At 54.4% G+C, this 12,209-nt stretch overlaps 2 protein-coding genes across 3 annotated transcripts; both read left to right on the forward strand.

Moving 5' to 3' along the window:
* Positions 1–7: 7 nt before the first annotated feature.
* Positions 8–1,246, forward strand: LOC122171043 (hemoglobin subunit rho; the record flags this gene model as incomplete). The annotated part of the gene is made up of 2 exons (XM_042838371.1): positions 8–232; positions 1,103–1,246. Coding segments are annotated over 2 exons (354 nt in total), but the record flags the coding sequence as incomplete, so codon positions are not given.
* A 3,768-nt stretch (positions 1,247–5,014) lies between these two features.
* LOC122171042 (hemoglobin subunit beta) lies at positions 5,015–9,568 on the forward strand. Of its 2 annotated transcripts, none has more exons than XM_042838370.1 (3): positions 5,015–5,135; positions 5,230–5,452; positions 9,376–9,568. In XM_042838370.1, the coding sequence occupies exons 1-3, from the start codon at positions 5,044–5,046 to the stop codon at positions 9,502–9,504; spliced, it is 444 nt and encodes a 147-aa protein (XP_042694304.1). In that variant the 5' UTR covers positions 5,015–5,043; the 3' UTR covers positions 9,505–9,568. The 2 variants fall into 2 exon arrangements, with proteins under 2 accessions (XP_042694304.1, XP_042694303.1); XM_042838369.1 differs by lacking the exons at positions 5,015–5,135; positions 5,230–5,452 and adding exons at positions 8,059–8,248; positions 8,339–8,561.
* Positions 9,569–12,209: the final 2,641 nt, after the last annotated feature.

Below are 12,209 nucleotides of genomic sequence, written 5' to 3' on the forward strand. Positions count from 1 at the left end.
TCTCCGCAGGCTGCTGATCGTCTACCCCTGGACCCAGAGGTTCTTTGATAACTTCGGGAACCTCTCCAGCCCCACGGCCATCATTGGTAACCCAAAGGTCCGTGCTCATGGCAAAAAAGTGCTGAGCTCCTTTGGGGAAGCCGTGAAGAACCTGGACAACATCAAGAACACCTACGCCAAGCTGTCGGAGCTGCACTGCGAGAAGCTGCACGTGGACCCCGAGAACTTCAGGGTGAGCTGTGCTGAGGTTGTCCGTCTGTCCCTCCGGCCTGTGGAGCATTGCCTGGAGGGTTCTGGGGGAACTTAAGTAGCAGATATTTTAGGTATTGAAGAGAAAGGGGCTGGCTTGGATGGAAAGTGCTTAAGAGAGAGAGGGAAGGCTGTGCATCTAGTAATTTGAAGGAAGGGGCTCCAGGCTGTGACAAATCTGGGGACAGATAGAGGGAGATGCTCTGAGTGCCTGGAGGTTGGAAAAAAGCAGAAGGAAGGTGAGAGGCTGAGTAGGGCTGAGGGTCAAGGGGACGAGGGCCATGTGCAGTTTCTCCTTGGCACACCGTGCCTCAGGGATGACGTATATGGGAGGAGAGGGAAAAGCCAATGTGGGATGAAGATGCAGGGATCATCAGGGGCTGGGTGCTGATGGGGAGAGATCAGCAGGCTGGGATTAGAGTCAGAGAGGTCTGGGTGTGGAACAAGGTCAGAAGATGAAGGAGGGGGGCTGGGGGGAGCAGAGGAGAGCAGGGTGCAGGGGTGGGCTGTGGCTGTGGGGGTTGGATGAGGCCCTTGGCTTCCATTCCTGCCCCTGCTTTGGGGATGCAGCAGACAGACGTGGCACTGACTTGAGCCCCAGCTCCAGCAGGCATGGGGATTCACGGCAGGAAAAAAACAAATTCAGGAACATTTTGGGAATACAGTGGAGAGGCTGGAGAAAGCAGGTGGGAGACAAGGACGGAACAGGTGGATCTTGGTGTCTGTGGTGAGCACAGGACATTTTCCTGCAGAAAGAGCATCTCTGAACCTTTCAGAGCTGCAGCCCGTGTCCTGTGCAGGGCAGGGGATGCTCCACACCGTGCTGACCGCATTGCTTCCCTTCTCCCTGCAGCTCCTGGGGAACATCCTCATCATCGTTCTGGCCGCTCACTTCACCAAGGACTTCACCCCCACCTGCCAGGCTGTCTGGCAGAAGCTGGTCGGCGTGGTGGCCCATGCCCTGGCCTACAAGTACCACTGAGCTCCCAGAGCAGGACACAGCTGTGAGAGTCAATAAAAAAGCACGTTGTCTGAACTGCTTGGTGTGCTCCTGTTGTGGGGAGGGTGGGAGGAAGGGGCACCAGAAGGGAAAGAGGGCTCAGGGCTCTGGGGAGTGTCATGGTCTAAAAAGACAGTCAGGTTTGCCAAAGGGGGGACATCTGGGGACACGTGGGGACAGAGGCCTCTCATCCAGCACTTGGCACGTCCCAGCCCACCAAGCTGTGCTTTCAGTCTGCAGAAATCACCAGGGAATATTTCTGACCTCTTCTGCACAGAAGGCAGAGCTGCAGGGCCGGACGCTTCTCAGCCTGCAGTGTGTGCAAGGGTAGAGGTTTGGAGAGATTCCCTCAAGGCGGCTCAGACTGAAAAATGTATCCTCAAGGTGATAAAAAGCGTTTTCTGTATCAGATGAAAATGCTCTTTCCAGGAGCCTTGGGCGTTCTGAGCAGAAGATGCTCCCTGCAAGAAGATGTAGATGTCTGCAGAGCAGGGGCCGAGGGCAGTTTTTACATAGGATCAGACAATCTTGACTCAGATTGGCTTAATGAACAACGGTTTTTCACTGTAATGGAAGGGTTCTGTCTAAGAACATCAGTCTTATTCAGAAGTAAGTTAAAAAGCAGCAGGGAAAGATGAAGAAACTCGTGATTTAGGAATGTGTTTCCTGCCTTCCTGCAGATAAAGCAGGGATTTGCACTTGTGACCCCTGTGAGCCACACATCCAGCCTGAGTGATAGGCAGAGGATGCAGGGATGGGGGGAAAAAGCAAAAAGCCAACGGAAACCAGAACAGCTTTCCTACAATACAACACCCTCCTGTCCACCAGCAAATGGCATTTCAGCATTATTTCATAGAATCATACAGTCACAGAATCAAAACCATTCCCCCTTGTCCTATCACTACCCACCCTTGCACACAGCCATTCCCCCTCCTGTTTATATGCTCCTCACTTTGGCCATCACAGAAACAAACAGGGAGCAAAGATGCTTACAGGATTTCAGCTGTCAACTTAAGCCCTTGCGAGTTCTGGAGGAGAGAGAAGAGTGACTGGCTGTGGTCCAGAGGCTTCATCTGCCACTGCTGCTGATAAGTAAAGCTTGGCGCAGGGTGCTGCGTGCTGCAATCAGAGTGACCAACAAACATTGCTTCTTTTGTGAGCTGCCTTTTGCTGCCAGCAGGATGATTTATCCATAATGTCTTCAATATCTTCATCAGTGATGTCAGCAGTGGGGTCGGGTGCACCCTCAGCAGTTTGCTGATGGCCCCGAGCTGCGGGGCGCAGTGACACAGCAGGGGGACGGGATGCCATCCAGGGGGACACAGACAGGCTGAGCACTGGGGCCAGCTGAACCTCGTCAGGTTCGACAAATCCAAGTGCAAGGTCTGCACCTGGGGGTCAAGGCAACCCCCGTTAGCGATACAAGCTGGGGGATGAAAGGATTGAGTGCAGCCCTGCCGAAAAAGACCTGGGGGTGCTGATGGATGGAAGCTGGGCGTGAGCCAGCACTGTGCCCTCACAGCCCAGAAAGCCGACTGCATCCTGGGCTGCAGCAAAACAAGAGCAACCAGCAGGTCGGGGAGGTGATCCTCCTCTGCTCTGCGCCGTGAGGCCTCACCTGGAGCCCTGCGTCCAGATGCGGAGTGCAGGAGAGACGTGGAGCTGTTGGAGAGCATCCAGAGGAGGGCCACGAAAACCATCCAGGGATGGAACAGCTCTCCTGCGAGGACAGCTGGGAGCTGGGGCTGCGCAGATGGAGAAGGGAAGGGAAGGCTGCGAGGTGAGCTGAGAGCAGCCTGTCAGCTCTGAAGGGGAGCAACAGGAGAGAAGGGGACAGGCTCCTGAGCAGGGTCTGCTGGCAGAACAAGGGGAAATGGCTTCAAGCTCCACAACAGGAGATTTAGGTTGGATGTAAGGAAAACTCTGTTACAGTGAGGGTGGTGAGCACTGAACAGGCTGCCCAGAGTTGAGCTGGATGCTCCATCCGTGGAGACTTTGCAGGCGAGGCTGGGTCAGGCCCTGGGCAACCTGATGGAGCTGTGTGTCCCTGTGCAGTGCAGGGCAGTTGGACTCAATTGCCCTCAAAGGTTCCTTCCAACTACAATGATCCTATGATTCTGTAAAATAGGAGAGTTCCTGTCCGTGGAATTGGCATTGCCCAGCGTGCACCAAGAAGCTGAGAACCACACATGGGGCTCCTCTAATCAGACCAAAGGAGACAGCAGGATGGAAGGATGCTGGGGAAGGGTTGTGGGTGAAGCGAATCTGTCCCATGTGAGTGCAAATGAGCTCTGACTTAGAGAGATGCATGAGGTGGAGTCATCCCTGAAGAAGACCTCCAAAGCAGAGTGCAGGGCTGGGACTGTCTGAGCTGTTCTTTGCTTTTTGCTGAGCATCCCTCAGTCATCTCACTGCTTGGCAGAAAGAGCTGAATGCTTCTTGCCAGTCTTGCAGACACCATCCAGTTTGAATCCACCTCACTGTGAGCTCATTGTGGACCACAGCCCAGCTGCTGCAAAGGGGGGCATGCAGCCTCAGGTTCTACTCAGGAGCAAAAGAGAAATCAAGTGAAGGTCAGCAAGCCTCAGGAGCTGCTTCTTCATCTCTTGGTTTAGTATCTCCTCTTACACCTGGGTTGGAAGTCTGGATCTGCCCTTGTGGGATGGAGCTCCTGAGCTGCAGGACGGCAGCCACCAGCTCACCATCCCACCCCGTTTGCAAGGAATCTGCACCTTGCATCTATAGAGCAATTTGTTGTCATTGCAACCTCCTCGTTTCATGTCTACACCAAATGAGGAAGCATTTGCAGGAACAAATTGCTCACACGTAGTCAGCATAACCAGAGCTGCCATTGGTAAAACAGTGCAGTTTGTGGCCAGGTGGCCAATTAATTGCAGCTGAAGTCAGGCAGGGCTCAGCTCCTCACTGTCGCAGGCTACTTGCATAACTGAGTGCAACAGAGCATCCCATGGTGCATCGTTATAAAATGACAGTGCAAAGAGTGTTTGCTTGTTCTTTTGACAGCCTCTCCTGCTGCCAAAAAAAACACTTTGATTCAGTGGACAACTATGGACAGTAACCATGGAGAACTGCTATGGGTGACTATGGAGAACCATGCAACACAAAGAACAACTATGGAGAACTACTGTGGGCAACAATTATGGACAATAGGAAGAGACAACAGCTGTGAAGCTCTTTATGAGTGCTGACAAGAAAGGAGAATCTTGAATTCAAAGCATGAGGCCTACATTTGGGATAAGCACTGGGCTCTCGTTTCCCGGAAAGCCTCTGATCCTTCAGTTTTGGGGCTGATGATGCCTGGAGCTGTTCACGATGGATTCCCAGGAGTGCAGGCACCAAAGCACCATTGAGAATCTGAAAACAAGGCCAAGGTAAAGGCTGTGAGCTCTTTGACGTCACTGCCCATTTCACTGGATCTCTTCCACAAGATCAGTCCTCGAGCACTGGCAGTGACACTGGAAACCTGTGGCCATGGAAGGGCCGTGCAGGGAGCTTCACCTGCACTCAGGGCCGTGGCTGCGAGAGCATGAGTGTGAAATGAAGCTGGTCTACTCAAAGGCAGAGGGGCATGGGCCCCCTTTTCCCCTTGGACAGCATCCAAATTTGCTATCTTTCTTTCTGCAGCTCAGCTCCCTCCCCAGACGCAACCAATGGAAATGTCAACTGAGATTAGGGCAAGCCGTGAGTAGTGTATAAAAATCCATGGGTAGTCTCTGGCCCCACTTCCTACTCATTGTTCAGGGAAGCCCAAAGCAAGCCCTACAGCTGCCACCATGGTGCACTGGTCTGCTGAGGAGAAGCAGCTCATCACCAGCCTCTGGGGCAAAATCAATGTGGCCGACTGCGGGGCCGAAGCCCTGGCCAGGTAGGTCCAGCCATGGGCACCGGCTCAGCTGCTCCCTGGGTAGGGAAATGGCTGCAATTGGAGGTGTGTTCCTGTGTGCCCCATCTCTCTGCAGGCTGCTGATTGTCTACCCCTGGACCCAGAGGTTCTTTGCGTCCTTTGGGAACCTCTCCAGCCCCACCGCCATCCTTGGCAACCCCATGGTCCGTGCCCATGGCAAGAAAGTGCTCACCTCCTTTGGGGAGGCTGTGAAGAACCTGGACAACATCAAGAAGAACTTTGCCCAGCTGAGCAAACTGCACTGTGACAAACTGCATGTGGACCCCGAGAACTTCAGGGTGAGCCTCTGGGGAGAACAGGCAGCACTTATGGGACTGAGGTGTGCGAGAGGAGGGATGCACGCTGGTGGGGTGGAGGAGCACAAAATGTGGGGTGATTTACGTGCAGTCTGCAGAGTGAATGGAGAGAAACAACATCAGCCTGGAGCAGCAAGGGAGGAGAAGAGAAGAAACAAAGACAGGATTGGTGGGGAGGAGATGAGCTTGGAGCTTGAGGGAATGGTTAATCCAGGACAGAAAATAGACACAGCCATTTCAACAGAATGGGGGGATCTGAGTCAAAGAGAGCCAAGGTAGTGGGGAAACGAAGGGAGAGAAAAAGCACATCCAGAGCTGAGAGGGGTCACTGGCACAGCCGGTGTAGAGAAGGTGTTTGGGGAGGAGGGGGCTACAGCACGTTCCAGCATCCCAGCGAGTGCCAGAGTGCCAGGAACAGTGCATGGGCTGCAGGAAATGGGCTCCTTGCATCGTGATGGATCTCTGTCACTGCCCTGGGATGGCTGAGTGCTATGAAGGAGCTGGGAAGAGCACTGGCTGATGGCTTCTCTTCTTCCTCCTTTGCCAGCTCCTTGGGGACATCCTGATCGTCGTCCTGGCCTCCCACATCGGCAAGGACTTCACTCCTGCCAGCCAGGCTGCCTGGCAGAAGATGGTGCGTGTGGTGGCCCATGCACTGGCCCACGAATACCATTGAGCCACATGGAGATGCTCCCGGAGTCCTCGGGGTCTCTGGGCTGTAACTGCCAAATAAACACTGCTGCAGTCAGGATAGAGTCTCTGCCTCTCTGTAGGGTCAGGGTGGGGGCTGGGAATGGAACGAGGTGCTCACATACATGGTACTGCAGGACATGTCTTGTTTCCATGAATTCCTGCAGGTGAGATTTGTCTAAGCTGGATAAACACAGGGAGCATTCAAGACCTGAGCAAATAAACATACCCCAAAATACAAACAGGACACTGGTTCTGCACTGAGGCATCAGCAACATCCCTGCATTTAATGCTGTAAACTTCCAGAGTTCGAGTGGAACAAGTCTTTGCACAAAAACGTGCAGTTGCAGTGAGATGAGGTGTGTTGTTTGTAACATCTTTGGTGGAAGGAAGCATGAAAGGGAGCCAGGAGTTGGACTCTATGATCCTTTTCGTCCCTCCTAACTTGGGATATTCTGTGATTTTATGGTACTGGTTTTCTGCCCTTGTCCAAATTGTTATAATTCTCAAATTATTAAAGGCAGAATTTAATAGTCGCAGGAGTCTATTATGGCAAAAAAATATTCCAAGAATGATCATTCCACACACAGAAAGGACAGAGCACTTGGTTTCACTGCCCCTACACCCAGCTTTTCAGCAGCAAAAGTTCCCTGAAGTCCCCTCACTGTGCAGATGGTGCTCTCCAGGCTCCCATCCCCATTTGAGCCCAGATCTGGCTCGCAGCATGCCCAAGGTTGCAGAGCAGCTCGGGGACACCTCTGGATCCTGGCACAAAGAATTCCTACCCACGCCCTCCTGCCCTGTTATCAGGGAGAAGGCAGAAGTCACAGCTACAGTGCAGGCACGCACCCAACTCAGCTGTTTGTAGCCCTTCTACCAAGCCCTTTCCAAAGCAAATGTGCAGAGAACTGGTGCATCTTTGAGCACAAGTGTCAGCCACAGCCCATGGCCTGTGCCAGTGCCTTGCTCCATGGCCATCCACCCCTGGGTCAGCAGGTCCTGGCCCCATTACGTCCAGCTCCAGTCCTGCTTGCTGGCTGCAGCCTGGCAGCCCCAGGCAGCTCTCCCAACACACTGCATGTCACTGGGTCAGGTCAGGTGCTGCCTTCCTGCTGCCAGTGAGGCTGTCCCCAGTGTACCCAGTGTGTCCCACCTTCCCTAGATCACCCGTGCACTGATGCCATGCAGGTGATCTCTGTGTTCTGTGTTCTGAGCCTACCTTGTTTCCCTCTGCCTGCAGGCTCTTTGAGGCAGGAGCTCTGCACCCTGCTGCCCCCAGCTCACTTAGTGCTACCCCGAAGTCAGCAAGCTGCTCAATAGCTGATGGGAAAGAACAAGGAGAACCCAAGCCTGGCGGGAAGAGGAAGAGAGAGAAACCACATGCGTGTGGTTGGTGTGCTGGGAGGAAGGACCCAACAGACCCAAGTTGTGGTCTCCTGCCTCAAGCAAGGCGGAGTGCTGTGGTTTGGAACTGTGTGAGGGGCACCCAGCTCACAGTACTGGGGTGGGCACACGGTGCCATGCCCACACCGTGCGTGGGGATGTATGGGGGTGTATGGGGATGCATGGGGATGTATGGGGATGCATGGGGATGTATGGGGATGCATGGGGATGTATGGGGATGCATGGGGATGCATGGGGATGTATGGGGGTGTATGGAGATGTATGGGGATGCATGGGGATGTATGGGGATGTACGGCGCAGTCACAGAGCTGCAGAGCGGGGAGCCGGGGGGGCTGGGCGGTGGTGTGGCCACGGATCTGGGCACCTTGCCCTGTGCCCCACCCTGATGCCGCGTTCCCTCCCCCGAGGTGCCAAGGCTGGGGGCCCCTCCTGAGATGCAGCCAATTGCGGGGTGCACGGGGAAGAGGAGGGGCCCGGCGGAGCGGATAAAAGTGGGGACGCAGACGGCCGCTCACCAGCGTGCGATCCCCGCGGGAGCAGAGCCCAGACCTCCTCCGTACCGACAGCCACACGCTACCCTCCAACCGCCGCCATGGTGCACTGGTCTGCTGAGGAGAAGCAGCTCATCACCGGCCTCTGGGGCAAGGTCAATGTGGCCGACTGCGGAGCCGAAGCCCTGGCCAGGTAGGTCCAGCTATGGGCACCGGCTCAGCTGCTCCCTGGGTAGGGAAAAATGGCTGCAATTGGAGGTGTGTGTGCTTCTGTTCCCTACAGGCTGCTGATTGTCTACCCCTGGACCCAGAGGTTCTTTGCGTCCTTTGGGAACCTCTCCAGCCCCACCGCCATCCTTGGCAACCCCATGGTCCGTGCCCATGGCAAGAAAGTGCTCACCTCCTTTGGGGATGCTGTGAAGAACCTGGACAACATCAAGAACACCTTCTCCCAACTGTCCGAGCTGCACTGTGACAAGCTGCATGTGGACCCCGAGAACTTCAGGGTGAGCCGTGCTCTTGCCTGGGTCCCACCCCAATGCATCTCCAAGAGGAGATTCCCCTGTGTCCCCTAGGACCCATGTGTGGGTGTTCCCCATAGATCTCCCCTAGGTGGAATTGGAGGCTGGGGTCAGAAGTGAGACACATAGAGAGGAAGGGGACCAACCTGCAGCAGTGAGAAAGGAATGAAGGGGACGGAGGGGCTGATGGGTGGGTGACAGTGAGGATACAAAGGAGAAGGAAAGGCAGTGAGGAGGTGGCTGCAGTGCAGAAATGGATGGGAGAGCAAAGCAAAAGCCACTGTTGGAGTGGAAAGAAGTCTGAGCCAAGGGGAAAGTGAAGGAGCAAGAGTGCAACATGGCATGGAGATGGGCGAGGAGCAAGGGACAGTGGCTGGATGCTGAGAGCCAAGCAGTGAGATGGGAGGGGTGGTGGAGGTCCCACATGCCAGCAGGAGTGTGGCTGTGCTGCCCACTCCCCGGAGCTCCCTCCTGCAGCCAAATGGAGGATTTCTGCATAGCCTGTGGCTCTTCTCATAGTAGTAGCAGAGGGAGGAAATATGGCCCGACAGGGTGAGATGGAAAGCTTTGGGCCCAGCAGCTCAGCCAAGACAGGAACTGGTGTGTTTTGCACATTGTACATTTTGATGTTTAGACTGAACAAACGGATTAATGAGTTTAAGGTATGTCTTAACAAGGGCTGTACTTTATAGGGTCATCTTTAAGCCTAGGTGGGTTTCCCTGGTGCCGGTGCAAGCACTGGCACAGAGAGGGGCTGGCTTCGGGGCATTGCTAACAGAGGGTCCTCCCATCCCCACAGCTCCTGGGTGACATCCTCATCATCGTCCTGGCCGCCCACTTCAGCAAGGACTTCACTCCTGAATGCCAGGCTGCCTGGCAGAAGCTGGTCCGTGTGGTGGCCCACGCCCTGGCTCGCAAGTACCACTAAGCACCAGCAGCAAAGATCCCGGAGCACCCTACAGCTACTGCATGCACCTGCAGAAATGCTCCGAGGCTGACAGCTTGTGACAGGCCAATAAAGTCCATTCAGTGACACTCATCTGCTGTCTGTGTGTCCCTGTGCAGCCTGGGGCTGGGGTGGGGGACGTGGGCACGGTGGGGGCTCAGGGGGGCAGGGTTGGCTCTATGGAGTGCTTTGTGCTCAGTGGGGTTTTATGGGGTTCTGTGGGATCTGTCTCTGGAAAGCAAACCTGCAAGCCCACGTCTGGGCAGGCACAGCTCTGGGAGGTTTGCACTGGGGCTATGTCTGTGGAAATGAGTTTTCTTACTGACACAGAGGAATCATATATTTAAGAGAGAATAAACAAAGTGAAGGCTTTAATCCTTCCTGGCTCATTTCTGGCATTCAGCCTCCCTGAAAGGAGCTGACTCATGCTAGCCCAGCAGCCAGCTGGGTGGGGGCAGGTTGCAGATAAACATTTTGCTATCAAGACTTGCACAGACCTTGTTTATGCGCTTCTTCACCCTGCACTGCCCATTCTGCAGTTCTGGGTGGGGGAGGAGAGGGGGATTAATCCTGTCAGCAGTGGTAACTATTAATGATGTTCTGGAACCACAAATCAATTGATGCCATCTGCACGCAAACCGTAGAGGTGTTTAAATGCGCACAGAGCAGGGCTCCCTAGGGTGGGGGTTGTTCTTGGCACGGGAGAACCACTCATCCTATTGAGATGAGCACGGGGCAGCAAAAGCAGCTGGCACGACGTGCTGCTTTCTAAGGGGAAACAGAGGGGATGCACCAAGAACCCCCGGCACCAAGTCTGTACCGCTGTCCCTGCTCCATCCCTGCCCATGGCATCCCCCTCTCCTCCTCTGACTCACTGCTGGAATCAAAGCCCCCATGGCCCCGTGGCCCCTCCTCAAGCACTCTGCTCAGTGGAAGGAGGGTGTCCTTGCTGTCACAAGGACAGAAGACACTTTGTGTTGAGACAGAAAGCGCTGTCTTCCTTGCAGGTGTCTGGGCACAGTGAGAGTCGTGCTCAGGTATCACCAGCCAAAGGCAGATGTAGGCAACTCTAATCCACGATTCAGATCTACTCCATGGTGTAAAATAATGCATACAACTAGAAGGGAAGAGAGTATTAAAAGGCTGAAGGTCTCCCTCAGCATTTTCTTTCTTTTGATTGATTTTCCTCCCATTCCTTTATTTTTGGTACAAGGCCAGGAGGACACTGAATAAGTGGTGCTCAGCGGAGCTGGATTTTACCTTAGTGATCTTTTGATCTTTCCCAACCTTAAACAATTCAATGATTCAGTGATTCTATGGAGGAAGGCAAGCCCAGGGCTCTGAGGAGGAGCTCAGCCCCTTTCCAGCTCTGCTGCCATACGAGCACCCTCCCCTCCTGCTGCTGCTTCAACATGCCCCGTGCCTCTTGGATGTCACTGGTTACAGATACCAATAATTCATTCTTCTGATACTTCATGCAATGGTAGCTCCACTTGTTTAGAGTGAGCACTCTCACGCAGGGACGCTGCTCCTGGGAAGGCACCCAGCGCTGTGCTCCCAGGGGCGGCACAGGAGAGCGCTTTGCGAGGTGCCTGAACAGCTCCTCAACCCGGGGAAGATGTGGTTCGTGCCAGCTTTGTCATAGAATCATAGAATCATTCAGGCTGGAAAAGCCCTCCAAGATCTCTAAGCACAACCCCAACCCACCCCAGCATGCCCACTGATCACATCCCTCTGTGGCTCTGGAACCCCTCTGGGGATGGTGACTCCACCGCCACCATGGGCAGCTGTGCCACTGCATCGTCATGCTCTGGGAGAAGAAATGTTTTCCAATATCCAACCTCAATCTCCCCTCGCTGGGGGAGGATCCAACTGTTGGACACCTCTGAGCTGAGCTTTTGCTGTTTTCTGAGCCCACATCAGATGCAGCAGAGACAACCCTGGAGTTCAAAGCATGTTTCCCCTGTTCTTCACGGATGTGAACGCAAGCAGGACCAGAGTGAAAGCGGCGATGCTGTTCAGTCCCTGTGCAGCAGCTCAGCATGTGGCCTTGTCACCTTACAGCTGATGGGTGTAACTGGGTCTTGTAACTGGTCCACTGGCCCCAAAATGGAAAGTAAAAGGCCCAGGTCGTGGTTTGTCATAGTAATGGGGTTAAAGTCCATTTCAGTGTTCGTGGAGCCCGTGGTGCCTCTGCTGCTGGAACAACCCTGTGCTGCATGGCCTCGGGCTGCATGCTGGCAAATGTCATGGGGCAGCTCTGGGAGAGGTGCGTGTGGAGGCCCATGCATGTGTTGCAAATGGAGGCTGGCTCTTGGTTGGATATCAGGAAAAGCTTCTTTACAGAAAGGATTTTTAAGCGCTGGAATGGGCTCCCCAGGGAGGCGATGGAGTCACCATCCCTGGATGTGCTTAAAGACTGTTTGGATGATGTGGTGCTCAGGTACATGATTTAATGGAGGGTTGTTAGAGTGAGGGTAGGATGGTTGGATTTGATGAACTTTAAGGTCTTTTCCAACCTGAGCAATTCTATGGTTCCATGACTCTACGTGCAGCCCTTTCTGTGAAAAGAGGCCCAGGTCTGCAGGGCAGCGCTGGGGGAAGGGTCAGAGCCGGGATGACCGGAGGCCCCTTGGCTGCTGCCACACCCTGACCGCCCCTCCTGCCCCCCTGCACAACCCCCACCC

The sequence above is a fragment of the Centrocercus urophasianus genome, unplaced genomic scaffold (genome assembly GCF_019232065.1).
Source record: "Centrocercus urophasianus isolate 14NV4802_14NV808 unplaced genomic scaffold, USGS_Curo_1.0 seq_781, whole genome shotgun sequence".
Taxonomy (NCBI): Eukaryota; Metazoa; Chordata; class Aves; order Galliformes; family Phasianidae; genus Centrocercus; species Centrocercus urophasianus.